This window comes from Benincasa hispida, chromosome 3 (assembly GCF_027475165.1).
Source record: "Benincasa hispida cultivar pf3 chromosome 3, pf3_genome.v1.1, whole genome shotgun sequence".
In the NCBI taxonomy this organism is placed as follows: domain Eukaryota; kingdom Viridiplantae; phylum Streptophyta; class Magnoliopsida; order Cucurbitales; family Cucurbitaceae; genus Benincasa; species Benincasa hispida.
Window position 1 is genome coordinate 27,456,600 of NC_143480.1, and position 27,778 is coordinate 27,484,377.

Here is a 27,778-nt window from a genome sequence, read left to right on the forward strand (position 1 = left end):
TCCACCCCTAGTGATGAAAGAATATCCTGATTGGAATAGCAAAACTTGGATACATTTGATTCACTACACCCCAATTTTTTTTTAGAATAGGTGATATTATTATACAAGAACAAAGGGGATTCCACAACCCGAGATCAAGGCATCAAAGCAACAAAACTCAAGCAAATACAGGGCAACAAAACCAAAACAAAGCCAACAAGATAAGACCAAAACAAAACCACCATATAAATGCAAACTCGCAAAACACCAGGTAGAAAGCTAGAGAAAAGAACCCAAAACCCCACAAATTAGGGACAACAACAAATCAAAGAACAACGTAAAGTTCAAAAAGAAAAAACATCCGTAAACACATTAGATAAGACCAAGAAGATCAACCCGCCAAAAAGTAGTACGAGCATGAGCCGTAGAGACCATAAGGTGAACCAGAACAGACACCGATCTCGATCGACCTCCATGCAACCATCGATTATGCTTCTGCCAGATGTAGTACATGGAAGCATATCAGAAAACAAGGAAAAAAAAATGTTCAAAACGTTTTTTTTATTGAAAAAAAAAAAGACGACAAAGAATAAGAGCTTGCCACATGGTAAACTATAGTTGAACAAGTGGAATTCAGAACCTAAAAATCAAAATAGATTTTAAACTCAATAGAAACAAAACACAAAATTCAATGGTAAAAATGTTACATTTTGAAATCTAAAGATCAAAATAGATATTAAACTCAAAATACAGGGGTAAAAGCGTAACATTTTAAAACTTAGGACCAAATGTAAACTAAATCCAAAACTTAAGGACTACTTTTACCTATATTTTATATATTATACAATGTCATAATTATTATTTCCATAATGAATTATAGTGTTAACAACTTCTCACTAATAGATTAGAGAGATGATTGTGCTAAAAAGTTCTAAACTCACCATTTACCACGGCAGTTACATAAATGGAAGATGTAAAAGAGATCCAAACAATCAAAAGCCTGCAGGAGCCCCGCCCTTCCTGGGATCACTTACAGCAAAAAGCTTCCCCAAGCCACCACCTTGAACAATAAACTGGCAAATTGTCCCTCCGGCAAGCCCTTCTAAGACATGACCCTTCTTAGCAAGGGCTGCCCTTGTTTCAGCGGGAACTTCAAAATGGTCCTCTATCACAGTTGTCCAGTTCTCATAGTTCAAAATGTTTGGAATCAGCTGTTCGTTTCAACCAAATTGTATTAATTCCCAAACTTCAGATTGCACTTTCTAAATGACTAATAATATATTAGTGTAAGAATGTCTGAATCAGATGAACAAATGGAAGAATATTGGAAGCTAGATTAAACAAACCGGATGGTAAACTCTGGGAGCCATCACAGATGAGAAAGGATCCATTCCTTTTGCAAAATGATTCAACAGAACCTGTGCTGTTCCAGCAATGATGAAGCCTCCTCCACTTGCACCAACCACAGCTTTTAGTTGACCATCCTGTGGATGAATTTCGTGAAAAACTTCGATTATAAGACATTTATAAAGCTAGTGACATTTGGAATTCAAGTTCATTTGTGAATGAAAGAAATTAGAGTGAAAATTGACCTTCAGGACAATAGTAGGAGACATGGATGATAATGGCCTTTTTCCTGGCTTAATGAAATTGGGTGGTGCTGGTGGGAGTTTATTAGCAGAAACATTAGCAGGGATAGCAAAATCGTCCATTTCATTGTTCAAGACTATTCCAGTACTTGGGGAGAGTATATGTGCTCCAAAATAGTAGTTCACAGTGGTAGTCATGGAGACGGCATTTCGTTCTCCATCGACTACAGACAAATGACTGGTTCCATGGTCATTAATTGGATTCCATCTGTAAAAAACAGAATACATGTTACCAACAGGTTCAACTCAAAGGTAGAAAGTAGAGATAGAAGGTCTTGTTTGGAACGATGGGGAAGCACTTGAAAATGTTTACAGTTATACGAGGACATAAAGGAAATACTAACGACGAAAAGTTAAGTAATATAGCCACCCATGTAGGAGCACTGACCTGCCACCATAATGGCTTGGATCAAAAGTCTTCTTGTCATTGATGGTTTTCTTCAATTTTTGAGCAAATTTGGGTGAGAGCATGTCAGAAAGAACTTTGGAAACATTGTAGAAATCGGGGTCACCAAGGTTCGTCCTTACAGCAACTACATGTTTTAATGCTTCAATCTCCCGATGGATACCAAGAGGGCCCAAAAGCCCTGAAGGCAGTTTATATTGAGCCAGAATATTAAGCATCTGCAGTAGAACGTGGTGTTACTAAAATGAACTTTTAACCGAACTGCTCATAAAGACAACAAACTTACAAGGATCACTCCAGAACCTCCTGAAGGAGGAGGCATGGTGATTATATCAAGGCCCATTGTATGGGATAAGATGGGAACTCTTATTTTAACTCGATAATTCTGCAAGTCCTTCATTGATAGTAACCCTCCAAGCTTCCTGATGTCTCGTATCAAGTTAATTCCGATAGAACCATTATAGAAGGCCTTGACACCAAATCTAGAAATAGTTCTTAGAGTTTTTGCTAGTTTCATGTTGCGGACAACATCTCCCCGTTTCAACAATTTTCCACCTGATGTTAATAAGTTCCTGAGCCCTTCATCTCCTAAGATCCCTGATTCTGTTCTAACCATCTGCATATGAAGGTATGGAGATATTTTAAACCCCAAACGAGCAAGACGTTCAGCTGGTTGAACAAGCCTTGCCCATGGAAGCTTTCCATGTTGCTTCCAAGCCTCGTGAAGTCCAGCAAGCTCTCCCGGAATGGCAATGGAAAGGGCTCCAGTTGCTTTTGATGCAACATTGCCAGTATACATATTCTGTATATGAATGTAAAGAGATTTAAGAGGTTGATTCAATGATGAATTTTGGATGAATGAAGTTCATCGGGTTGTGTACAGCCAATAGGTAAGAACTCATCATTCATTAATTTCCAAACGTTAATACTCATAAGTTACACCCACAAGACTTTTAAGCATATGCTCGAGTAAAGGAAGAATTCTGAAAATCTGAATTGTTCAATTCACAATACCTCGGGTTTCTATAATCAATTCGATCCCCCGAAAAGATCGTTTGGATTTAAGGAGTCGCTTGGATTTATCCATGGTTTGTTTATTCCTTATCCGGAAAATCCTAGTTCAATCGGATCTAAAATGATGTACAATTAAGAAATAGGATTTGGTTTGTTTCTATTTAAATCTAAAATATGTCTAATATATGTGATTTTTCATCTTCCTTGGATTGGAAAAGGGTGACACACAGACGATCGATTCGATTTATTTCTTTATCTCCCCATGAATCGTATGTTTGTAACAACGGGGACAGAATTTTCTCAATTCCAATCGATGAAAGATAGGACTTAACACATTTATAAACACCCATATTTTTCCATTCTTGCCCCCATTAGAATCAAAAGCTTTAGCCACATGAACAGAAGGCTTTGTAATGATAACTATGAACTACTTAACTAACATTACTCAATGCCACCAGACTATCAATGCACTATACAACGTTTGAACTTCAGAGATGAATGAACAATATGAGCTTTCCAATTTCCAACAACAATAAAATGAGCAAGATTATATGGTGATTGTGCTTTCCACGAAATATGATTAAATTGGAAATCTAACAAAATAGAGGAAACAAGTGGAATACAATTTACCTCAGAAGCTAGCAAAGGTGCAGTCTCCCTCATATCAAAAGCCTGAGATTTTCCACTGGCTGACCTGATCAACATAAGGGCTCCTCCACCAATACCACTTGATGCAGGACTAACAACCCCCAGGCAAAGAGCAGCAGCAACCGATGCATCAACAGCATGTCCTCCTTCACGTAAAACATCCATACCAATTTTGGAGCAACGGTGATCATCTGCGGCAATGGCACCATGGCTTGCTACAATAACTTCGGGTCGAGCTATAGAGGCGGGAGGCAGCAACCCAATAGAAACAAGGACAATTACAAGCCACCGCGTCAGCATTGCTGCAGCCACAAATGCAAACCTGTATTGATTACTTAGTGGATATTACTGATCAGTTTAATTGAAAAAAAAAATAATAACTAACCACTATCAGGATTAATATATTTTTGCTCGTCAATCTATGTTTAAAGACATGACTTGGTAAAGAAAAATGGTTATAATTTTTTTTTAATAGTTTTTTAACTCAGCCCATGTGGCCAGGATTTGAAAATTATACCAAAAGCAACATACTAAAATGGTGATTATGATTAGAATTTTGCAGGTCAAAGCATGTTTAACGACAGCACACGGTACAAAAAATATGGTTTTCGATTTTTTTTATGAAGTTTTTGAAATCAGCCCATGCAGAGAATTCGAAAATTATGCCAGTAGCGAAAAAGATAAAATGATTTCAGCACCTATAAGATGCAAAACAGTTCGTAAGACCATGTTTTCTTCGTGTCTTGATGAGAACAAGATTTTGAAAATAGAACATGCGACAAAACATAAGATTGAATTTAGTGCATTTGTTGGCTTTAGAAGTTTATTTGACAGTAAAATTTGCCAAGTGGATCTTGATATGGAAATTATTGATTTGGTAGTTAGTTTTAAAATAATATGTGGCAGAATCTAACTGTTGAAAGTTGACAAATTGGAACAGTTTTTCTAAGAGAGTCAGTAAGATGACAGAGAAAGAATGATTAGAACAATAGAGCAAATGAACAAAGAGAGAAAAAAATCAGGCTTATAGAGGAAGAAAGACTGGCCAAGGGCCATGTAGTAAAAAAATGACATTATATCATTTAGAATATTACAATGTTATATTATTCTACTAAGACAGACACCAATTACCATCCTAAAGGGGAATATTCTTCCCTCCAATCCCACAATTGTCGAACTAAGAAAAAAAGGACCACAAAGTAAGACATACACAGTAGGTTACATCCAATCTTTTTAAATAATTGGGCAAATTACAAAAACCACCCTTGAAGTATAGTGGTAGATGCAATTACACTCAAATTTTCAATGGTAAGAACTGAGGTTTATAGAAAATTAGTTACACTAATCTTCCTTACATTGAAAATTGAAATGCGAAGTTCAATTTGAGGAAAAGCCTTTCCCCCAACCAGAAAGATGAAATAAAATGGAGAGTTCTGATTCAAATCACAAACAAAAACCCAGAAATCAAAAGGCGAGAATGGATCGATAATAAGGAACACGCTGAATCAGAATTGAAATCACTCACTTGCCATAATTATTTAAACAAACAGTGACTCACTTGGCATAATTTATTGGCTAAGTAAGAGAATCAGCTCGAATCCGCCCTTTTTCGTCGTCGTCTTCTTTTAGTCGTCGTCTTATTTGGCAGCAACCTTTTTGTTCCCTGGCAGTTCAAGAAGAAAAACGATCGCAATGAGGAAATTACATTGACATTGGGCGAAAAACAGGAATGGAACCGATATATCGTTATCATAATCGACGACTTTCATGACAATTTTTGGTCGTTGTTTTTGTCTGAAGAGGATATACTAAGTTCACTTTACCTTAAACTCTCCGCTCCACATTTCTCCAGTTGTACGTTTCAGATCATTTTCCGAAATTTCAAGGGCTAAAACTACGATCCTGATTATCCAGAGGAGAAGAGCCATTGATCGTCCGATTCAACCCAATTTGAGTGGATCGGTGAGAGATAAGAGAAGAATAAAAAAGGTTGCACGATAGTTATTCGCAGATTCTTCCACATGCAGTCCTTTTTATCTCCATGGATCTTCGAAAAGTTTGAACTTTCTTTATCGGAAAATTTTCCGGCTCCATTTGACTTTTCGTTTCTAGTTTTAAGTTTTATATATATATATATATTTTTATTTATTTTTTTTTTTTTCTTTTTTTAAATTTACCCAGCCAATTTTTGAAATTATGATTTTCACTCGTTAAGAAACGCTCGAATTCTCGGTAAAGTTCTAAAGAAAACTGTTTTTCTTTTTTTCTTTTTTAATATTTTTACTTATTTTGTAAAATAATTAGAAAACATAAAAATGTAAGGGAATGCAAGTAGTGTTTTTAGTTTAATTTTTAAAAGTTTAAAAATAATAACCAATTGATTACTATCCTACCATTCCACTTGTTTATTTTTGGATTTTGAAAATTAAGTATATAATACTTTTAAAATAGTTAAATTCTTAACCAAATTTTTTTAAAAAAAATAAGTCTTTAAAAACGATATTCTTTAGTTTTCAAAATTTAACTTAATCCTTAAAATATTGGTAAAAAAAAAAAAAAAAAAGAGAGCCAAGATATTTAGAGATGAAATGAGTATTTGTAAACTTAATTTTAAAAGACTAAAAATAAAACACCAAATGATTATCAAATGAGGTCTTAAATTTTGGTTCTTTAAAAATTAAGTTTATAAACATTACTTTGCATATAAATTTGTTTATTTTGTTATCAACTTTCCACCAATATTTTAAAAAATTAAGTTAAATGATTTTGAAAACCAGGTTCTATTTAGTAACTATTTGGTTTTTAGCTTTAGTTTTCGAAAATTAAGCTTACAAATACCCGTCTCACTACTAAATTTCTTACTTTCTATCTACTTTTCATCCATTTTTTTTAAAAAAAAAACTAAGCCAAAATTTGAAACTAAAAAAATTACACCATGTTTGATAGCCATTTGGTTTTTTATTTTTGTTTGCTAAAATCAAGCATATAGACATTACTTTCACCTTCAATTTTCTTTCTTTGCTATCTATTTCTTACCAATGCTTTAAAACCAATCCAAAATTTGAAAACTAAAAAAATAGCTTTAAAAAACTTGTTTTTCATTTATGAAATTTGGCTAAGAATTCAACAATTGTATAAGAAAAATGCAAATCATTATAAGAAACGAGAAGAAAAATATATTTAATTTTCAAAAACTAAAAATAAAAAACGAAATGATTACCAAGGACCTTAGTTTTTAAAAACTAGTTTTTGTTTTCGGAATTTGGATAAGAATTCAACTCTCGCATTCAAAAAAGATGCAAACCATGATAAGAAAATGTGGGAAAATAAACTTAATTTTAAAACCTAACGGACCCAAGAAATAGTTTTAAAGAACTTATTTTTGTTTTTAGAATTTGGATAAGAATTATATAAATTATAGTATGAAATTAAGGAAAATAATAAACACAAATTTCAAAAATAGAAAAATAAAAACAAAATCATTACTAAATGAGGCCTAATTGATTATTAAATGACATCTAAACTATTTCTACCTAAAATAATTTGACAAAATGTTAAATGAACTTAGCTCAACAGGAATTGACATAAACTTCTTCTATGAGATTGAAGATTTGATCTCTCATCTTCGAACGGTTGTATTAAAAGAATAAATTGATAAATAAAATAATAATTTAAATAAATTTAATTTCCTAAAAAAGAACTTAAAATATAATCAATGAGATGTACTCAATTTGGTTTATAAGCTTTGAAGTTTGTGTCTATTTGGCCACGAGCTTTTATAATCACTTGAGAATTTTACAAATTTTTTATTGATTTATTAAGAACTACAAACTTCTAAATTTGTATGTATTGAACTTGTAATTTAAAAAAAAAATAAATCAAAATTCATAAATAATTTAAAAGTACATAAACCAATTTTTTTTTCAAAAGAAAAAACAAAAGATAAACCAAATAGATGCAAATGTTGGAGATCAAGGGCTATATTCGTAATTTAATATCTCTCTCACACTCTCTCTCTTCTTTCCTTTATTTACCATTTATGAATGTGAAATCAATAATTGCAAAAAATTTATTTTATTCAAGTTGATCCAACCCTTAAGCCCCACCCTTAATTGTATGAAAGGAAATAAATGAATTTAGACTAAGTCCCACTTTAACTTTATGAAAAGGAAATAAATGAATTTAGACTAAGTCCCATATTAACTTTATGAAGAGGAAATAAATGAATTTAGACTAAGATGTGATTTCGGTCACATAATTTGAAACTCATTTTATTTTAGATTTTGTTTCTTATAGGGTCCGAATTTAGTCTATATATTCTTTTATAAATACGTCTTAACAATAAGTTATTGTTGTGAACTTAAAATTAATTTTAGTTAAACTACAAATTTAATAAGAAATTATTATTTCTAATCTAAAAACTTTTATATTTTTCAAAACCAACATCTTTTTTAAAATTTTGTTTTTTTTAAAAAACTTAATTCTTACTTTTTTCAGTTTTTATTGGGAGGCCACACATAGTATTGTTATAGAAATATTCATGTGAAAAGCAAAAAAATAAAAAAATAAATAAAAAAATGCTTCGATTTCTTAGCTATTTGAAATCCCCATTTTTCTTACATTTTCAACCTTTATTTGGAGAGTTTGCTGTGTGATTTAGGGTAAAACCATAGGAACAAACAAAAAATAATTTTGAAGAGAAGAGGAAACAATGATTTCCAGATAGGTTTCAAACGAAAGGAACATTTGTTGAAATATATCTATAAATTTCATAAGGATTCAACTTCAAACGATAACTTCGTTTAAAGAAACCTTTGAAAATTTTCTTTAAAAAGTTGAGGATTTTTATAAAATAAAAATTTTCGTAAACTTTTCTGTATTGTTTCGGATACTATTAAATTTGATTAAAAAAATGTACACATATATATTTTTTAATATTTTCCCATAAAAAGTGGACTAAATCCTCGTGAAAAAAAAAAAACAGAAATGTTGTTTTACGAGTAAACTTAATTAAAAAATCTGCTAAATATTTTCTCAAAACATTTCTGGTAAATGTTTTCTAAAAAGTTTTCTTAAAATATGATACATACCTGACAAAATAATCTTGCATACTACATCAAAAATACCATAAAAAAGATTAGGTAATTTGGAAAAGATGGGAATAAAATGGAAAAAAGTGTCTGATTTTTTTTTAATAAAAATTAAAGACAAAATAAAATAAATTTGATTAAAAAATCGATCAGGTCCTTAAGAAAAAAGACAAAAATGTTGCCCAACGAGTAAATTTAATTTTAAAAAATTCCCATAAATATTTTTTTAAAACATTTCTTGTAAAATTTTCCATAAATGTTTTCTAAAAAAAATTCCTAAAGGACAATGATACCTAACAAAAATATAAACACCATAGAAAAAAGACATATAACTAAGACCTAAAGGAGTAATATGGAAAAAATGGAAATAAAATGAAAAAAAAAAGTTTCTAGAAAATTTTCCGTAAGAATTAAAAAAAAAAAAAAAAGAAGATCAAAAGTAGCAATTTCTGAGGATTAGTCACTGAACGATAAGTTGTATTATTTAGTCTTTAAACATTTTTTTTGATGTCTGAAAGACCTGATAAAATTTCCTAAGAGAATAAAAACCTGATAAAATTAAAATTTAGAAAATTGATTAATCAGTTTTTGGGCCAAACGGCCCATTTTAGGCCCATATGTAATATCTGTCCCGATTTGCATCCCGTCACCAACATCATTCAAGATCAAAGTTGTATTTTTTCTTCCTTCCCCACATTTTAATATTGCTCCTGTAACGATCCGACCTTTCGAGTACTCTGACAAAAATCGTTACAATTAAATATATATTTCAAATTCAGATTTTTGTTCAAAAAAATTTATTAAAATAATAAGGATAGTTTTTCCAAAGTAAACTCGAAAACAAATAAATAATAAATAAATAGAACTTTTATTCGGGGTCTTCTAAAAAATAATATTCATAAAGAAAACATTCAAAACGTTAAAATTTTTTGTCTCACATTAAATTCTAGTTTCAAAACATTTAAATGACAAAAACATAGACTGAGCGGAAGCAATTTTTCTTATCCCCATATGGCTCTGTCACAGGTCCTGTCTGTCACTCGCCAACCTGTTTCTGTCATTCCCGAAAAAACATAAAGGAATAAAGGATGAGTATAACAATACCCAGTAAGTGATCCCATTACTAGGATTAAGCTGTGTTGTGGTTAGTGGAACTTTCATGGTGTAGTTATTCCTGAATGGCTAACTAGGGGATAACCCAACTCGCCTGAACTTGCATGTCTAGTGGCCTAGTGGCACACCGTCAATCATGGGAAAAGAAACATAATCGTATACCTGCTGGTTCACGCATGTCTAGTGGCCTGAAGGCACACCATCAATCATGAGAAAAGAAACATAATTGTGTACCTGTCGGTTCACGCATGTCTAGTGGCCTGAATGCACACCGTCAATCATAGGAAAAGAAATATAAACGTGTACCTACCGGTTCATGCATGTCTAGTAGTCTGAAGGCACACCGTCAAACATGGAAAAAGTAACACGAACATGAACTTGTCAATTCATGCATGTCTAGCGGCCCGAAGGTTCACCATCAAACATGAAATTGGACTCATCAGTCCCCTGTAAATATACATGCATCGAGACGAGATGGTATACTGCCCTATTAGTTTAATCATGCATCATATACAAATATTTCATGGGTAGTTCCACATCTCATATCTGACATAACACGTAGTCTCAGACATGCTCAAAAAAAAAAAAAAAAAAAAAAAAAAAACATACATACATACATAATAAGATATTACAACTTCCAAGTCTAGCTTCTAGATCACAATAAGTAACTTGATAAACCTAAATTAGGGTGCCTGACACGGAAACTCCGATAATAGATTCACTTACCTCAAATTAAGTCAAGGACAGTTATCTCGACAACCAACTCCAACAATTTACTTGAACTAAAACCAACGAAAAGACCGAACGATCGTAAATCCTGTTAGAAAGCACGCCACTGATCTCCAAATAGTAAATGTTCAAAAACTCATTTCCCTTGTTAGACAATGACCAAAAACGCTCCCAAACTTCAATCTATAAAAGAAAAATGTAAAGGATATCAACCAATTTGGGCCAAAAGCTAACGGGTGGTCAAGAACCTCCAAGAATTCTAAAACTTACCCAAAATATCAATTTCGGTGACAATGGTATCAATGGCGATGACAACTATAGATAGGTAGTGGATGTTGCTATCAGACGACATAAATTATTTAGGCTAGCGGCTGGTAGTGAGGGTCTTGCATGACGAGGGTTTGCAAGAGTGAGAGAGAAGGGGAATTTCTAGTTTTACAGATTATATTCAACAGTGATTACTAACAAACCAGAAATTCAAATAACAATCTAACCGTTCAAAAATGAAACTCTATATGTCTCAAACAGACTGACCAAATTTGAGCACGATCCAACGGTTTAAATTCCAGAAATCGACAATTTTGGGGAAGCTGTCGCTGAAAAACCGAATTGCTTTCTCCTTGATTTTTGGCCTCTTTTCACTCTCATTTAATTTCGAAAAATCTCAATTCTTTTATTTTTTTTCAAACTTTGAAAAGATAAATAAAATATTTTATCACAATATCTCTAAAATCTCCAAAGATTCTATTAAATTAATAAATCAATTAATTTTTCAAATTATCTTAATTTAGGCTTCAAAAACCAAAATTAAATGGCATAAGATCCATCAATTTGATACAAATTAAATCCTTCCAAATATTTAAATCAATTCAAAACCACATTAAATTAATTATCTCCTTAATTTTTTTTTAAGTTGGCCCTAAAATCCAAAATCAGAGGGAAGCAAAATTCAATATTTTCAAGATAATTAGTTCGAATATCTAATCAATTAAATCCAATTTAACCAATAAAAGTTTTTTAATTATTTCAATTTAATCCCAATTTCCCAAATGAAAGGAAAATTTAAACTCAATAATTTTAGATAGTTAACTTAAATTTTCTTGAAATTCGGGATGTTACTTTAAATTTTCCTGAAATTCGGGATGTTACATTCTTCCCTTCTTAAGAGGCTTTCGTCCTCGAAAGTTCAAGTCCTTAAAGGCTCGTGATACTTAGTTTTTGTCTCATCCTCATGTTTCCAAATCGTTTCTTAGACCGATAATTCTGCCAAAGAACTTCTAACCAGCACTATATCCAAGTTTTAGAAAGCCTTCACCACTCTAGCAAGAATTTTCCCTTGATTGCTCATCATAACTCATGTTCTCATTCAAATGCAAGCACTTGTAATCCAACACATGAGACCGATTTTTCATATACCTCCTTAACGTACAAAACTTCTGCCTAAGATAAACATTAGACATGTGAAAATTGTCTTTTTATTCATGTATCTGTGACTTTGCTACTTCAACTCTCGTATCACTTGCATTTTACTTGGAACTAAAATAATTTCACCTTTAAAGTCAAATTAATGGCATAATTTGTTTCTCGTTCTAATTTTTGCCCAAAATCAGGATTACCTAAACCTTGATAGCACTAGCAATGACATACCTTTTAACTAATAAAACCTTATTATTTCATGTCAATAATTCTCGAACAACTATTGCTACTAATATCTCCACTTACAATATTTCCTCCAACCCAGTATAATCTGAAGAAGCTTGTCAATCACTCTTCCAACGTGTGATTGTCTAGTTTAATCAAATTCTCATGCTAAAACTGAGTTCCAGGACCAAGAGCTTAGGCAAGATATCCATTCAACCAACAAATACGAAGATCTAAAGTTCCATGTAGTAACGGGATTGTTTATACCAATTCCAAAGGTTTGCAAACACATATACCTATCCTAAACACCTATGTTCTTAATCTCAAAACATTAATTCTCTTACCTTCTCAAAACCAAAAAAAATATTTCTCAAATATTTTCATTTCCCTCACCCTTATCTTTTCCAAGACCAATAAATCCAAGATGTTCTTTTCCACTTTTCTAGTGAAATATATCTATACCGAAACATGTGACTGTTTGAATCCCTTTCCACAGTCTACAATCCAATAACCTAAGCAAACTATATATATATATATATATATATTTTTCGAATAATGCCTACTGCAGTTCAAAGTTTCAAACGGTAATAAGAGATTCCTCCTTTACACTAAAACCAACGCCTCCTTTACACTAAAATCAACGCCTTGTATCCACTCATATCATGTTTTAAAACCCAAACCATACTTCACTATTTGGGAGTCTTAAACACATTAATTTCCATTTACCTCTCCAAATTAAAAAAAAACCTTTCCTTAAATACTTTTATTTTTCTTCATATTTATACTTGCTTAACCTAACAACTTGAAGGTGCACTTTTCACTTCCAGAGTGAAACATAATCCCTAAACCAAGACATATGGCCCTTTATAACTGTTCCCACAAGATTTCAAGAGAAATCTATTTCGTGGAACTTGAACTTTGTATTTGTATTAATTTTGTGGAAAGTGAGTACAATCTTTAATATATTTGATACTTTCAAAATAAACTATAGTCTTCAAGCTTGTTGATCTTCTTAGATGATCGACCTTTGGGCTTGTTAATCTTCTTGGATGATCGACTTTTAGGCTTGTTGATCTTCTTGGATGATCAGCCTTTGGACTTGTTGATCTTCTTCGATGATCGGCTTTTGGGCTTGTTGATCTTCTTCGATGATCGGCCTTGGGTTTGTTGATCTTCTTGGATGATTAGTGCTCACACGAGGCTTCCGAAGAAACTTGTTTCATATAGTCAAACTTGATTTGGTGTTGGTGTTGATGTTGATTTGATGCGATGTGGTTCGATCTCTAGTACTTGATCCTCTGATCCTCTCTCAGTCGAATGCATACGCTTAATTTGAGGAAGCGAAGCACGTGATGATCTTGGAGTTGAAGTCTTAGAAGAATGCTTGTATTTCCAAAAGACTTCAATCTTCAAGCATGGCCAGAATGCTTGTATCTTCAAAGGACTCATGTCTTCAAAACTTTGATATGTCTGATATGTCTTTTGATCTTAGCTTTAATGTCTTCTGATCTTCAAAGCCTTGGAGGGATCCATGGAGCTTTAGACTTCAGATCTTTAGAGAGATTTTGCCTTCAATTCCCCCTAAATGAAGAGGTAGAGCCTCTATTTATAGAGGTTTCTTATGGGCCTTACATGGGCTTGGGCCCAAATTGGGTTTGGTTGGTCCATGGGTCTGGCCTTTGGGCCCAATTTATTGGATTTGGGTCTGATTTGATATTCAGGTCAAATTCAACATATTTCCGAGCTTAACTGAATTTTAACCCAAATAATAATATCAAATTTGACCAAATTAATCTTATCTGATTCAATGGTCATGATGAAACCACGTGGCATCATTGGACTTTGAGATTTTATCCTCAATCCTCAATTCGAGACACATGTCCACTTCTTGAATTCGACCTCAATTGATGTATTAGTCAAATTATGAACCACTCAAATTTGGAATAAAATTTAGAATATGGCCAAATTTTAATTTGAGATTTTACCCTTATTTGATTTGGATTGAGGATAAAACCTAAACGATTTGAATTTGAGATAAAATTTGGAATATGACCAAATTTTAATTTGAGATTTTATCCCAATTTGATTTGGATTGAGGATAAAAGCTAAAACTTTGACTTGAATTTGAGATAAAATTTGGAAATGGCCAAATTTTAATTTGAGATTTTATCGCAATTTGATTTGAATTTGAGATAAAATTTGAAATATGGCCAAATTTTAATTTGAGATTTTATCCCAATTTGATTTGGATTTGAGATAAAATTTGAAATATGTCTAAATTAAAATTTTTTGAGTTTTATCTCTAATTTAATTCGATTAGGAGATAAAAGCCTAGAAATTTGAATTGAGTATGAAATTTAGAATATGACCAAAATTTTTAATTGAAGAAAAAAATTTAAATTTTATCCCCAATTTAATTTGGTTTTGAATAAAATTTGGAATATGTCCAAATATTTTGAAGATATATATGAGGACAAAATCTTATAAGATTAAATTAAATAAGGATTTTGTTTAATTTATTGTTTTTTTAATTTAATTTGAAATTAAGATAGAATCAAATTAAGAAATCTAATAAAAAATCTAATATTTTAAATCAAATCTTTTATGTGATTTGGATTTTCTAATTTGTTACAGAACTTGGGAAGCTCTATAAATAGGACCTGAAACCCGTCCATTATCCTCATCTTTTCTTCTTCTTCTTCCAACGTTTTTTTCCCTTTTTTTTTCTTTTTTTTTCTTCCTTTTTTTCTTCTTTTCCTCTTCTTTTCCTTTTTTTAATTTTTTTTTTACAGGAGGTGATGTTTTATTTATTATTATTTTTTTGCAGCAATTCCTCGGTACGTGACCGTCTCCTTGATATACATAGGGATGACCCTGACATGGTCTATTTATTGTATCCCTATCCATCCTCATGTTCGTGCTTCCTGATCGTCATCGGGGGCCCTGCAAATGCTTACAACCCTCTCATTCGATCACCCCAAGGACGATTCCGGAAAGGTTTATCTTGTAGCGCCGTTTGTGCATCCTGAATGTCATGAGAGGGCCCCCACAAAGGTTTACAACTCTCCCATTCGATCACCCTAGGGAGGATCCTGGAAAGGTATGCCTTATAACGCTGTTCGTGCATCCTGATCGTCATGGGCGGGGCCTCGCCATTCGATCACCCTAGGAAAGATCCCGAAAAGGTCTTCCTTGTAGCGTCGTTCGTGCATCCTGATTGTCATGGGAGGGGCCCTGCAAAGGCTTACAACTCTCCCATTCGATCACCTTAGGGAGGATCCTAGAAAGGTCTGTCTTGTAGCACCATTCAGGCATCCTAATCATTATGAGAGGGGCCCCGCAAAGGCCTACAACTCTTCCATTCGGTCATCCTAGAGAGGACCCCGAAAAGGTTTGCCTTGTAGCGTCGTTTGTGCATCCTAATCGACAGAAATGCACGTTATCGTAGTGCTAAGTTCTTAAACAATGTTGGATTGCGTTGATGAAATATGTTAACTTGCGTCCATTAAGCATCGTTTTCATGATATTGTGGTCGCATGTGTTCAATGCATTAGAACTATTGATTTTTGTATTTTTGTGTAGAATATGCGTTAACGCAATGCAAAGATTGCGATCATAGGAATTCATTGGTCGAACACAACTTCACCGCAAGGCTTTGCATTGATTGTGCTCGCAAACATTCGCCCAAGAAGGGTCGTCGCAACTTGGTCAGCACAACATGATTGGCGCATCTAGGTGAAAGGCCAATTAAGAGCGATGAGACAGAAAGCTGATGACAGTCGAATCCAAATTAAGTTGACAGCCGATAACGGTCACAAAGTACATTCAGCTTTATCAGTGATAATTATTCGGCACATCAGTCAGGAATTAAAGCAGTCCCATTTGTACACCCAAGAGAGAGAAGCCGCCTTTCACCATGGATGCTCTATAAATACCAAGGGCATTCTTCAGAGAAAGGGTTAACCAGTCGATCAGTTCATATGCCTTAATTCTTAGTTTTCTTCCATTTTTAAGGCAGACGTGAGGAAGGAAGTTATGCCGGTAGATCTTTCCGGTAAACTTGGGAGAGCGCCGGAAGCTTCAAGAACAGAGAGAGGGCCGACGCCTGTGGAAAGGGGAACATCTTTAGATCAGAATAGAGATTTCAGTGTAAAAAGCCTCGGTCAGCAAGGAATTGCTACCAGGCTCTCTACCTTTAACTTCCATTGACATTTTGTACTCAACTCATTTATAAGAATGGAATTTCTTTCTCTACATCTGTTCACTCTCTATTATTCATGCATGAGTAGCTAAATTAGTTGAATGGGTTGAGAAGCATTTAGCCAGCATAACTAAGGAATATTCATTTTTTGCGATTATCTTGTTCATGTATGCTTCATTCGTCCATTAGAGATACTCGTGAGGGTAGTCTAAGGACATGATCTAGACTTGGGAAGGTCAGGTTAGAATCTAGATTTGGAAGAACCAGATTAGAACGCATAAACAAGAGATAGGTGTTTAGGAATGAGCATTATTTGTTATCAACGCATCGCATGCATCCTAGAGATAGGATATGATTGTATGCGGTTACCTTGCTTTCATGCATTTTGCATGAACGCATAGGACAAGAGTAGAGACTTAGTGATAAGCTCTATGGACACTTTGCATTCAACACATGCGTCCTAGACTTAGGAGCATCGCATTTACATTGGAAAATAACTTGTTGTGTATGGTTGTAACATGATCGCATATTTTGACGCATTCCCGAGTAACGCTAGCTAAAGATCTTCTCAACCTGTTCATCGCATACTCATTGCATCTATCAACACAATTGTCTTTTCTCAAATCCGCCGCCTTTATTTATTTCTTTTTCATCAACGCAACAACATACCCAACACTTTATTTAATTATCCGGTTACCGCAAAGGTTTTCATAAAAGTTACCAACGCAAACTATTTTCACAAGTCCCTGTGTTCGACCCTGAACTTACCAGGAAACTCAGAGGAATTTACACTTGGATTCCACTGAGAAAACTTGAGTGCACAACGCAAACCTATCAACGCATATCATCCATATTTCCACTTCATAAATACAACCACCAAGTTTTTGGCGCCATTGCCAGAGATTTCGGCAAAATAGAGTACTAACGGTAATTTTTTTGATTTCTTTGCAGACTCTCAATCTCTGGCGAATTATGACCTGGAGATTGAGAGGACATTCAGAAGAAGATTAAGAGACCGCCAACAACAACAAGAAAGAACACCAAGAATGGCGGAGCATCGGGATGCAAGGGCCGCTAATGTGAATAATATAATGGCCAACCCCATCCTTCTGGCGAATGACCGCAATAGACCCATCCGAGACTATGCGTCACCTAACCTCTAAGATTTCTCTCCAGGAATCATGAGGCCAGTGCTAGATGGATCGAGATTTGAAATGAAGCCGGTAATGTTGCAGATGATCCAGGCTGCTGGGCAGTTTGGAGGAAGGCGTGGTGAAGACCCGCACGCCTACCTTCGGAGCTTTATAGAAATCTGCAACACTTTTGTGTTCCCGAATATCTCAACCGAGGAAGTTCGACTAACTCTGTTTCCTTTTCCTTTGTGTGATCAGGCGAGGAATTGAGCATATTCTCTCAAACCGAGAGAGATAACTTTGTGGGAACAGGTGGTGGAAAAATTTATGAAGAAGTATTTCCCACCAATTGAGAACGCTAGGAGAAGGAAATTAATAAAAAATTTTGAACAAGAAGATGACGAATCACTCAGCAATGATTGGGTGAGGTTTAAGCGGCTAGTAAGAGACTGTCCACACAATGGCTTACAAATGGAGATTTTCTACCAAGGATTGAACCTTTCTTCGCAGACCGCTGCCAATGCGGTAGCCGCTGATGGTCTGCGCGACAAAACATATGAGGAGGCTAAGAGTATACTTGATCGCATTTCCAAAAATCACGAGGATTGGAGGGAAAACGATCATAGATTAAGGATTAAAGAAAATGATGCAAACAATAGGGCCATCGCATCCCTGCAAAATCAAATGACTGCGATGATGAGTCTAATACAAGGCATCGCAATTAATAATGAGAGCGAAGAAAGGGCAGGTCAGCGCAATCACTCAAACAACTGCAAGTTGTGTCATTTGCGGTGATGCTCACCCGATGGAGGAATGCCCAGCAAACCCGCAATCAATATGCTTCATGAGAGATAATCCCTATTCCAATACATATAACCCCGGGTGGCGAAACCACCCAAAATTTGCGTGAAAAAATTAACAACAAAGCTTTCAACCTGTGGTACAAAAAGGAGGGCCACCCAGATTTTCCCCCAAAACAACGGTTCAGCGCAAAGCCAAGCTAGCAGCTCACAACCACCGCAATCTTCGTCCTTAGAGAGCTTGCTGAAGCAATATATTGAGAAAAATGAATATGTGCTTCAAAATCAAGCTACATCCATTATAAATCTCGAAATTCAAATGGGATAAATTGCGGGCGAGCTAAAAAATAGACTGCAAGGAGCGTTGCCGAGCTCAACTGAGCTCCCTCGCAATGCTGGGGGTAACGGGAAGGAAAAATGCTTAACAGTCTCCTTGTTAAGTGACAACATGACTGCGGAAGTAGGGGAGAAGCGCATTGCGACCAACTTGAATGCGGTAATAACCGAAGACCTGTTGACCTATAGTTCAGAGAAGCCTGGGAAAATAGACCCAGAAGTTGCGTCCGCCCTTAAGCCTCTAGATCTTGAGACAGAAGAAGTTCAACCACCAGTGACTCCGCAAAGATTGAAAGAGGAATAGAATGAGGAAGAAAATATAGCAATAGTTGCTGCAGCGCAAAATGCTATGATCCCACCTAAATTGGGCGACCCAGAAATCTTCACGATCCCATGCTCTATCGGAGGGACCTTTAGCAACCAAGCACTATGCGATCTTGGGGCAAGTATAAACATAATGCCGCTATCAATCTTTAACAATTGAATGCCGGCACACTTATGCCCACAAAGGAAACTCTTTTACTCGCGAACAGATCTCGAATACAACCTGAAAGAGAGTTGAAAAATTCCACAAATCGATAAATTCATTCTGCCGGCAGACTTCTTCATTTTGGATTATAAAGCAGACGAAGATGCGTCCATCATATTGGGACGACCATTCCTTTCAACCAGTCCCGCTTCAAATTGATGTGCGCAAGGGGGAAATTGTAATGAGCATTCATAAGGAAAAACTCCGGATTAAGGCAGTAAAGATTCTAGAGGACAAAGAAAAGAGAGAAAAGTCACCATGGACGTGAACAAACCAATCGGAAATAAGTGGTCCCTGAGTATTATATGATCGCAATCTATTAGGGACACAAGTTTTGGGAAACATCGATTCTTCAACTCTTCTCCATTATTCGAAATTTGCACTATATCCTTTCAATCTTTATCTATCCTTATTTTACTACTTCTATTTCAAAAAAAAAAAAAAAGCGATAATAAGTTTTATTTTGTTTAAAATAATTTGACCCTCTCTTTGTTTTTCTTACAATGATCGAGGTGCTGGATTGCGGGGATGTTACGCGACAAAGTACTTATCTTACTCCATCACCGCAACCCAAAGAAGAGAGATCGCCGCAAAGATGGATGCGTCAATACAATGCGGGTGATAGTGCAGAATTTGGAGGTGTACTCTTCCTTATCTTTATTTCAAATTTTATGCTATCCCATTGCATTTTAGTTTACAAAGTTTTATCACCTCATCCTCTCTGATCACCGCAATCAGTTGACATAGATAAATTTAGTAGTTTACCGCATTCTGTTTCTTTGTCAAGTATGATTTCAATGATGAAAAATATGCTTATATTTCTTTCGTATATACTAGAGTCAACTTAGTCTTAAGATAGTCACCTCATAAAATATTTCTAGAAGTTAGGGGTTTGCTAGCTTTCTTTTAAACTCTCTTTACAACGCATTCTAGAACATCGCATGACTTATTTTAATCTTTTGGCAATGAGGACATTGCCGCATTTTAAATTTGGAGGTGAGGTATTTATTTTCGACCTTGCTATTTTCTATAAAAAAAAGAAAAAAATATTTTTTTTTGAGAATAACAACTCCATTGTCCACGCAGTGAGAAACCCATGTTGATAAGAGTTAAGTTAAGTTGTGAAAGGAATTTATCCGTAGTTGGATGTCCGCATGACACACGTGGGGGCAAGCCAAAACGAAAGTAAGTCACCAGGATCAAGCATAAGCAAATGACCGCAACTCCACTACCAAATAGGTATGAGTTTAGTTTGAGAAAGAGTGCATTGCTCGTAGTTGGATGTCTGCATGACACCCGTGGGGGCAAGCCAAAACGAAGGCAAGGCACTCGGATCAGCGCATGGTCAGAAAAAAAAATATATCAATGAAGAAAATTTTTGTGTAAGGATAAAATCATTTGACACCCCGGTAGAAAATTTTCTTTTTGAAATAAATCATGCAATGTTCTGGAATTTAATAAAATCCTTTTGAAAGTTAAGCTTACAGTTCTTAGGTCTTAGAAATATTTTAAGAAGAGACTTGAATAAGACTTAAGGAAATTTCAGTATATAGGATTTGAATGAAATATCCTTGAGAAGTCTAGGAAAAGAACTTTGCGGTTGACTTGCTAAAAGAATCTTTAACTTATACTTGAGAACAAACATTGTTTAAATTTGGGGGTGTGATAATGGGCAGAAATGCACGTTATCATAGTGCTAAGTTCTTAAACAATATTGAACTGCATTGATGAAATATGTTAACTTGCGTCCATTAAACATCGTTTTCATGATATTGCGGTCGCATGCGTTCAATGCATTAGAACTATTGATTTTTTTTTATTTATGTGTAGTATATGCGTTAACGCAATGCAAAGATTGCGATAATAGAAATTCATTGGTCGAGCGCAACTTTACCGCAAGGTTTTGTATTGATCGTGCTCGTAAACATTCGCCCAAGAAGGATCGCCGCAACTCGCAACATGGTGGGTGCATCTGGGTGAAAGGCCAATTAAGAGTGATGGGACAAAAAGTTGATGACAGTCGAATCCAAATTAAGTTGACAGCCGATAACGGTCACAAAGTACATTCAACTTTATTAGTGATAATTATTCGACTCATTAGTTAGGAATTAAAGCTGTCCCATCTGTACAACCAGGAGAGAGAAGCCACCTTTCACCATGGATGCTCTATAAATACCAAGGGCATTCTTCAGAGAAAGGGTTAACCAGTCGATTAGTCCACACGCCTTAGTTCTTAGTTTTCTTCCATTTTAAAGGCGGACACGAGGAAGGAAGTTGTGCCGGTAGATCTTTCCGGTAAGCTTGGAAGAGCGCCGGAAGCTTCAAGAACAGAGAGAGGGCCGACGCCTGTGGAAGGGGGAACATCTTTAGATCAGAATAGAGATTTCAGTGTAAAAAGCCTCGGTCAGCAAGGAATTTCTACCAGGCTCTCTACCTTTAACTTCCATTGACATTTTGTACTCAACTCATTTATAAGAATGAAATTTCTTTCTCTATATCTGTTCACTCTCTGTTATTCACGCATGAGTAGCTAAATTAGTTGAATGGGTTGAGAAGCATTTAGCTAGCACAACTAAGGAATATTCATTCTTTGCGATTATCTTGTTCATGGATGCTTCATTCATCCATTAGAGATACTTGGGAGGGTAGTCTAAGGACAAGATCTAGACTTGGAAAGGTCAGGTTAGAATCTAGGTTTGGAAGAACCAGATTAGAACGTATAAATAAGAGATAGGCGCTTAGGAATGAGTACTATTTGTTATCAACGCATTGCATGTATCTAGAGATAGGATATGATTGTATGCGGTCACCTTGCTTTCATGCATTTTGCATCAACGCATAGGACAAGAGTAGAGTCTTAGGGATAAGCTTTATGGATACTTTGCATTCAACACATGCGTCCTAGACTTAGGAGCATCGTATTTACATTGGAAAATGACTTGCTGTGTATGGTTGTAACATGATCGCCTAGTCTGACACATTCCGAGTAACGCTAGCTAAAGATCTTCTCAACTCGTTCATCACATACTCATTACATCTATCAACGCAATTGTCTTTTCTCAAATCTTCCGCCTTTATTTATTTCTTTTTCATCAATGCAACAACATACCCAACACTTTATTTAATTATCCGGTTACCGCAAAGGTTTTCATAAAAGTTACCAACGTAAACTGTTTTCACAAGTCCCTGAGTTCGACCCTAGACTTATCAGGAAACTCAGAGAAATTTACACTTGGATTTCGCTGGGGAAACTTGAGTGCACAACGCAAACCCATCAACGCATATCATCTATATTTCCACTTCATAAATACAAGCATCAAGGATCCCGAAAATGTTTTCTTTGTCTCGCCTGCTCTTGCATCCCGATCGTCATGGGAGGGGCTTCGCAAAGGCTTACAACTCTTCTATTCGATCACCTTAGAGACGACCCCAGAAAGGTCTACCTACGTACATTCTGATCATCATTGGGGGGGAGGGGCTCAGAAAGGCTTACAACTCCCCCATTCGATTAACCTAGGGATGACCCCGGAAAGGTCTACCCTATTATGTTACTCCTTGATCAAAATTTGAAGATAAGGCAAATATGCCATCAAGTATTGAAGATGAGGCGGATATGCCATCAAACTTTGAAGATGGGGAAAATATGCCATCAAACTTTTGAGTGGAGTCAGGTTGGCCGGAGTCGATCTCGCATATAAGGCAGAGTCAAACGGACCAGAGTTGTCCTTGCATATGAGGTAGAGCTAGGTAGACCAAACTTGATCTCGCATATGAGGTGGAACCACACCAACATTTTTGGAGAGGAAGCAAAGCCGCACCAACATTTTGGAAAAGGGGTGATGTTCTACCAATATTTTGGAGAAAGAGCAAAGCTACACCGACATGAATTGCGAAAAGAAGCGGAGACGCAGACATAAATCGTAAAGATGAAGTGGATTGATGATGAAAATTTGGAAGCGCAATATATGATGCATATCTTAGGTTATGCGTTTGTTCTCATGCATCGGTGGTCATGTGTTGGCATGGAAAATATACGTTTGTATGTAATGACCATGCGTTCCTATCACAAGTTTTCTTGCGCTCTCCCAAGTATAACGAGATCGTAAGTTTCTCGGGTGATCCGAGGTCGAATTCAGGGACTTGTAGCTAAACGTTATGCGGTAGTGTGTTTACGGCGAAGAATAAAATAATGTTGAAAGTTATAGGCTATGCACTACTCCTACTCCTAACTAACAAATTAAGCAGTGGAAGTACGACTGTGAGAGATAGAGACACGACAACTGTTAACGCGTAGTAAAATGCATGGGAAAACAGATAAAATGGTAAGGATGTCTTCACCACAACACTAAGCTTGATCGCAAGGGTAACCCCAGCCAACGCATGCTATGCGATCATGCTTTACACACTTGACGAAGACATATGCAATGTATATGTGATAGTGTCAAGAGGTCTTATTTCTAAGTCTCTATTCCCGCTCATATGCTCTCACACATAAGCAAGATGACCGCATACCACTTTATCCTATTTAAAGGGTGCATACGTTGTGTAGTAGCTAACAGAGCTTATTTCTAAGTCCCCATTCTTGCTTATGCGATCCCATCCTCTCTCCCGAGTCTAGATTTGGTTTTTAGACTACTCTCCCAAGTATGCCTAAATGATGAATGATGCACTCATAAGACAAGGTAATCGCATAAATATGATTGACGTAAGATTATTCCTATCTCTAGTGAACATTTGCTTACATTGCTTAATACGATCAACTACTTACCCTCCCGGGCAGTTGGTTGCTGCTGATTCTACTCATAGACAAGCATTGCGTTCACTTATAGACAAGCGTTGCTATAGCTTCACACTAAGCAAATATTCTTTTCTCACAACACTCACGCAACGCACACCTCTCGGTGGCTTGCTACATGCTTCATATGTCTATGTCGCATGACTAAGTATGCAATACTCTAGTAGTCTTACTAGTGATGCAATGAAAGTAAATGATGCTAAGTAAATGAAGATGGAGATGGAATTGAAGGAAAATATAGAAATGCATTGATCACAAAATGTATTAATCTCTTAAGCCACAATGTAATATAATACAAGGATAGAAGAGAAATGGATGGCCAAATGGAAGCAATGTTTTGCTTCCATCGGATGTGTGTCAAGGCTGCCGGTGCTGCCATAGATGGGCAGTGGAGTAGATTCTCTCGAGCTCAAACTCCGGCAAAGGCTCCGATCGTCACTCGAAATGGTTGAGGGGATGAAGAACTCTCAAGACTATCTTCTCACGCTTTAGTCTGGATCACAAGGATCTGCCCTCAAGTAGAAAACCTTGAATAATTTGGAAATTTGCTCTATGGCTTCTATTTATAAAGCTTGATCGCCGACAACATTAATAGTCCTTCTCTGAAATTCTGTAGCTAACGGCGTGATGGACTGCTCTGAATCTCTGCTGCTAATGGTTTGGTAGGTGAAATGTCAACATAACCTTTTGATACTCCCAAAGTATGCGTTCATGCTTTGTTTCCGAAGTATCAATGCATTCCACCACCCTTGCGCTCATCCCTTTATTATGGTTATTACTCTGTAGCCGCAACTTCTATGCGATAGACGCATGTGGTTAATGACCGTAACATCCATGCATCAAACATATGCATTCGCCTTTGCGATGGAGAGATTCCCCGTATGCGGCCGTCTTCGCAATAGCCTGGCTTTCACGCATGCGATCGATTTCTGCGTTTGCTACAAAAATAAACAATTGAACGCATAATAACGCATAATAGTGGGTTAGTCGAGATTCTTAATGCCGATCAATGCAAGCTCGTTTTCTCATGAATTCTTAGTATAATCGCCGCATCTTTCTACTCAACAGCTTTCATAATTCTAAATAAAAGGCCTATAATGACGTGCATTTCTGCTCGTCATCATGGATCCATGCCAAGCATGAGAGATGAAGCAAGCCACGTGATAACGGGCAGAAATGCATGTTATAATAGTGCTAAGTTCTTAAACAATGTTGGATTGCGTTGATGAAATATGTTAAATTGCGTCCATTAAGCATAAAATCTATAATATCTGGTCGCATGCGTCCAACGCATTAGAATAGTTGATATTTATATTTTTATGCAGATTATGCATTAACGCAATGTAAAGATTGCGATCATAGGAATTCATTGGTCGAGTGCAACTTCACAGCAAGGTTTTGCGTTGATCTTGCTTGCAAACATTCGCCCAAGAAGAATCACCGCAACTTAGTCAGCACAACATAGTGGGCGCATCCGGGTGAAAGGATAATTAAGAGCGATGAGACAGAAAACTGATGACAATCGGATCCAAATTAAGTTGACAGCCGATAACGGTCACGAAGTACATTCAGCTTTATCGGTGATAATTATTCGGTGCGTCAATCAGGAATTAAAGCTGTCCCATCTGTACAATTGGGAGAGAAAAGCCGCCTTTCACCATGGAAGCTCTATAAATATCAAGTGCATTCTTCAGAGAAGAGGTTAAGCAGTCGATTTTCACCACTTTACAAGTTCACGCCTCTGTCCATTGTTTTCTTTCATTTTAAGGCGAATGCGAGGAAGAAAGTGTGCCGGTAGATCATTCTGGTAAGCTTGGGAAAGCACCAGAAGCTCCAAGACAGAGAGAGGGCTGACGCCTGCGGAAGCGGGAACATCTTAGTTCAGAATAGAGATTCAGTGTAAAAAGCCTCGATCAGCAAGGAATTGCTACCAGGCTCTCTACCTTTACTTTCCACTGTTATTTTGTATTCAACTTATTTATAAGAATGAAAATTCTTTCTCTATATATGTTCACTCTCTGTTGTTCACGCATGAGTAGCTAAATTAGTTGAATGGGTTGAGAAGCAATTAGCTAGCATAACGAGGGAATCTTCATTCTTGCGATTGTCTTGTTTATGAATACTTCATTCATCTATTAGAGATACTCGGGAGGGTAGTCTAAAGACAGAATCCAGACTTGAGAATGTCAGGTCAGAATCTAGGTTTGGAAGAACCATATTAGAACGCATAAACGAGAGATAGGTGCTTAGGAATGAGCATTATTTGTTATTAACGCATCGCATGAATCTTAGCGATAAGATATGATTATATGCGGTCACCTTGCTTTCATGCAGTTTGCATCAACACATAGGACAAGAGTAGAGACTTAGGGATAAGCTCTATGGACATTTTGCATTCAACACATGCGTTCTAGACCTAGGAGCATCGCATTTATATTGGGAAATGACTTGCTGCGCATGGTTGTAACATGATCACATAGTCTGACGCATTCCTGAGTAACGCTAGCTAAAGAACTTCTCAACCTGTTCATCACATACTCATTGCATCTATCAACGAGACTATCTTTCTCAAATTCTCCGCCTTTATTTACTTCTTTTTCATCAACGCAACAACACACCCAACACATTATTTATTTACTTGGTTACCACAAAGTTTTTATAAACATTACCGACACAACTATTTTCACAAGTCCCTGTGTTCGACCCTAGACATACCAGGAAACTCAGGGGAATTTACACTTGAATTCTGCTGGGGAAACTTGAGTGCACAATGTAATCCATCAACGCATATCATCCATATTTCCATTCAATAAAATAATGCATCAAGTTTTTGGCGCCGTTGCTGGGGACTTCGGCAAAATAGTTTGTTAACGGTAATTTTTGTGATTTCTTTGCAGAACTCTCAATCTCTGGCGAACTATGACCCGAAGGTTGAGAGAACATTTCGAAGGAGACTACGAGACCACCAACAACAACCACAATCCGATAAAGAAGAGATGGTGGAGCAGCCTAGAGGTGGAGCACCAAATGATAACAATGTCATGGCGAATTCGATTCTGTTGGCAAACGATCGCAATAGGCCATTAGGGACTATGCATCGCCAAACCTCTATGATTTCTCTGGGAATCATGAGGCCTGCCCTCGACGGAAGTAGATTCGAGATGAAATTGGTGATGCTGCAAATGATCCAGACTGCAGGTCAATTCGGAGGAAGGCGTGGCGAGGATCCGCACGCCCACCTTCGAAATTTTATTGAAATCTGCAATACTTTTGTGTTCTCGAACATCTCTACTGAAGAAGTTCGACTAATGTTGTTCCCATTTTCTCTCTGTGATCAGGCCAGGAAATGGGCTTATTCACTCGAACCAGGAGAGATTACTTCTTGGGAGCATGTTGTGGAGAAATTCATGAAAAAGTATTTTCCACCTATCGAGAACGCAAGATGAAGAAAGCTTATTATAAATTTTGAACAAGATATGGACGTATCGCTCAGCGATGCTTGGGCAAGGTTTAAAAGGTTGGTCCGGGATTGTCCGCATAATGGGCTACCAGACTACCTTCAAATGAAAATTTTCTATCACGGTTTGAATCCCGATTCGCAGACCGCTGCCAATGCGGAAACCGCTGGTGTTATGCTTGATAAAACTTACGATGAGGCGAAGAATATCCTGGACCGCATCTCCAAGAACCATGAAGACTAGAGGGAGAGTGACCA

At 36.2% G+C, this 27,778-nt stretch overlaps 1 protein-coding gene across 10 annotated transcripts; it reads right to left on the bottom strand.

Annotated features, from left to right (window-relative positions):
* Positions 1-201: 201 nt before the first annotated feature.
* On the bottom strand, positions 202-5,805 carry LOC120074393 (glutathione hydrolase 1-like). Of its 10 annotated transcripts, none has more exons than XM_039027504.2 (9): positions 5,520-5,805; positions 5,255-5,359; positions 3,679-4,018; positions 2,321-2,836; positions 2,017-2,252; positions 1,572-1,836; positions 1,326-1,463; positions 921-1,190; positions 202-474 (listed from the first exon to the last, which is right to left on the bottom strand). In XM_039027504.2, the coding sequence occupies exons 3-8, from the start codon at positions 3,994-3,996 to the stop codon at positions 972-974; spliced, it is 1,692 nt and encodes a 563-aa protein (XP_038883432.1). In that variant the 5' UTR covers positions 3,997-4,018; positions 5,255-5,359; positions 5,520-5,805; the 3' UTR covers positions 202-474; positions 921-971. The 10 variants fall into 10 exon arrangements, with proteins under 10 accessions (XP_038883432.1, XP_038883430.1, XP_038883433.1 ...); XM_039027502.2 differs by having other exon boundaries at positions 3,679-3,998; positions 5,520-5,788; XM_039027505.2 differs by having other exon boundaries at positions 3,679-4,030; positions 5,520-5,703.
* Between the last annotated feature and the right edge of the window lie 21,973 nt (positions 5,806-27,778).

Bases quoted from the DNA above. Each gene is read 5' to 3' on its own strand.
- LOC120074393 (XM_090311539.1), bottom strand. From the start codon at position 4,471: ATGTTCTATTTTCAAAATCTTGTTCTCATCAAGACACGAAGAAAACAT. The intron at 2,253-2,320 runs GTAAGTTTGTTG...GTTCTACTGCAG, and splicing joins GAGGTTCTGGAGTGATCCTT to ATGCTTAATATTCTGGCTCA. The intron at 1,837-2,016 runs GTCAGTGCTCCT...TGTTTTTTACAG, and splicing joins CCAAGCCATTATGGTGGCAG to ATGGAATCCAATTAATGACC.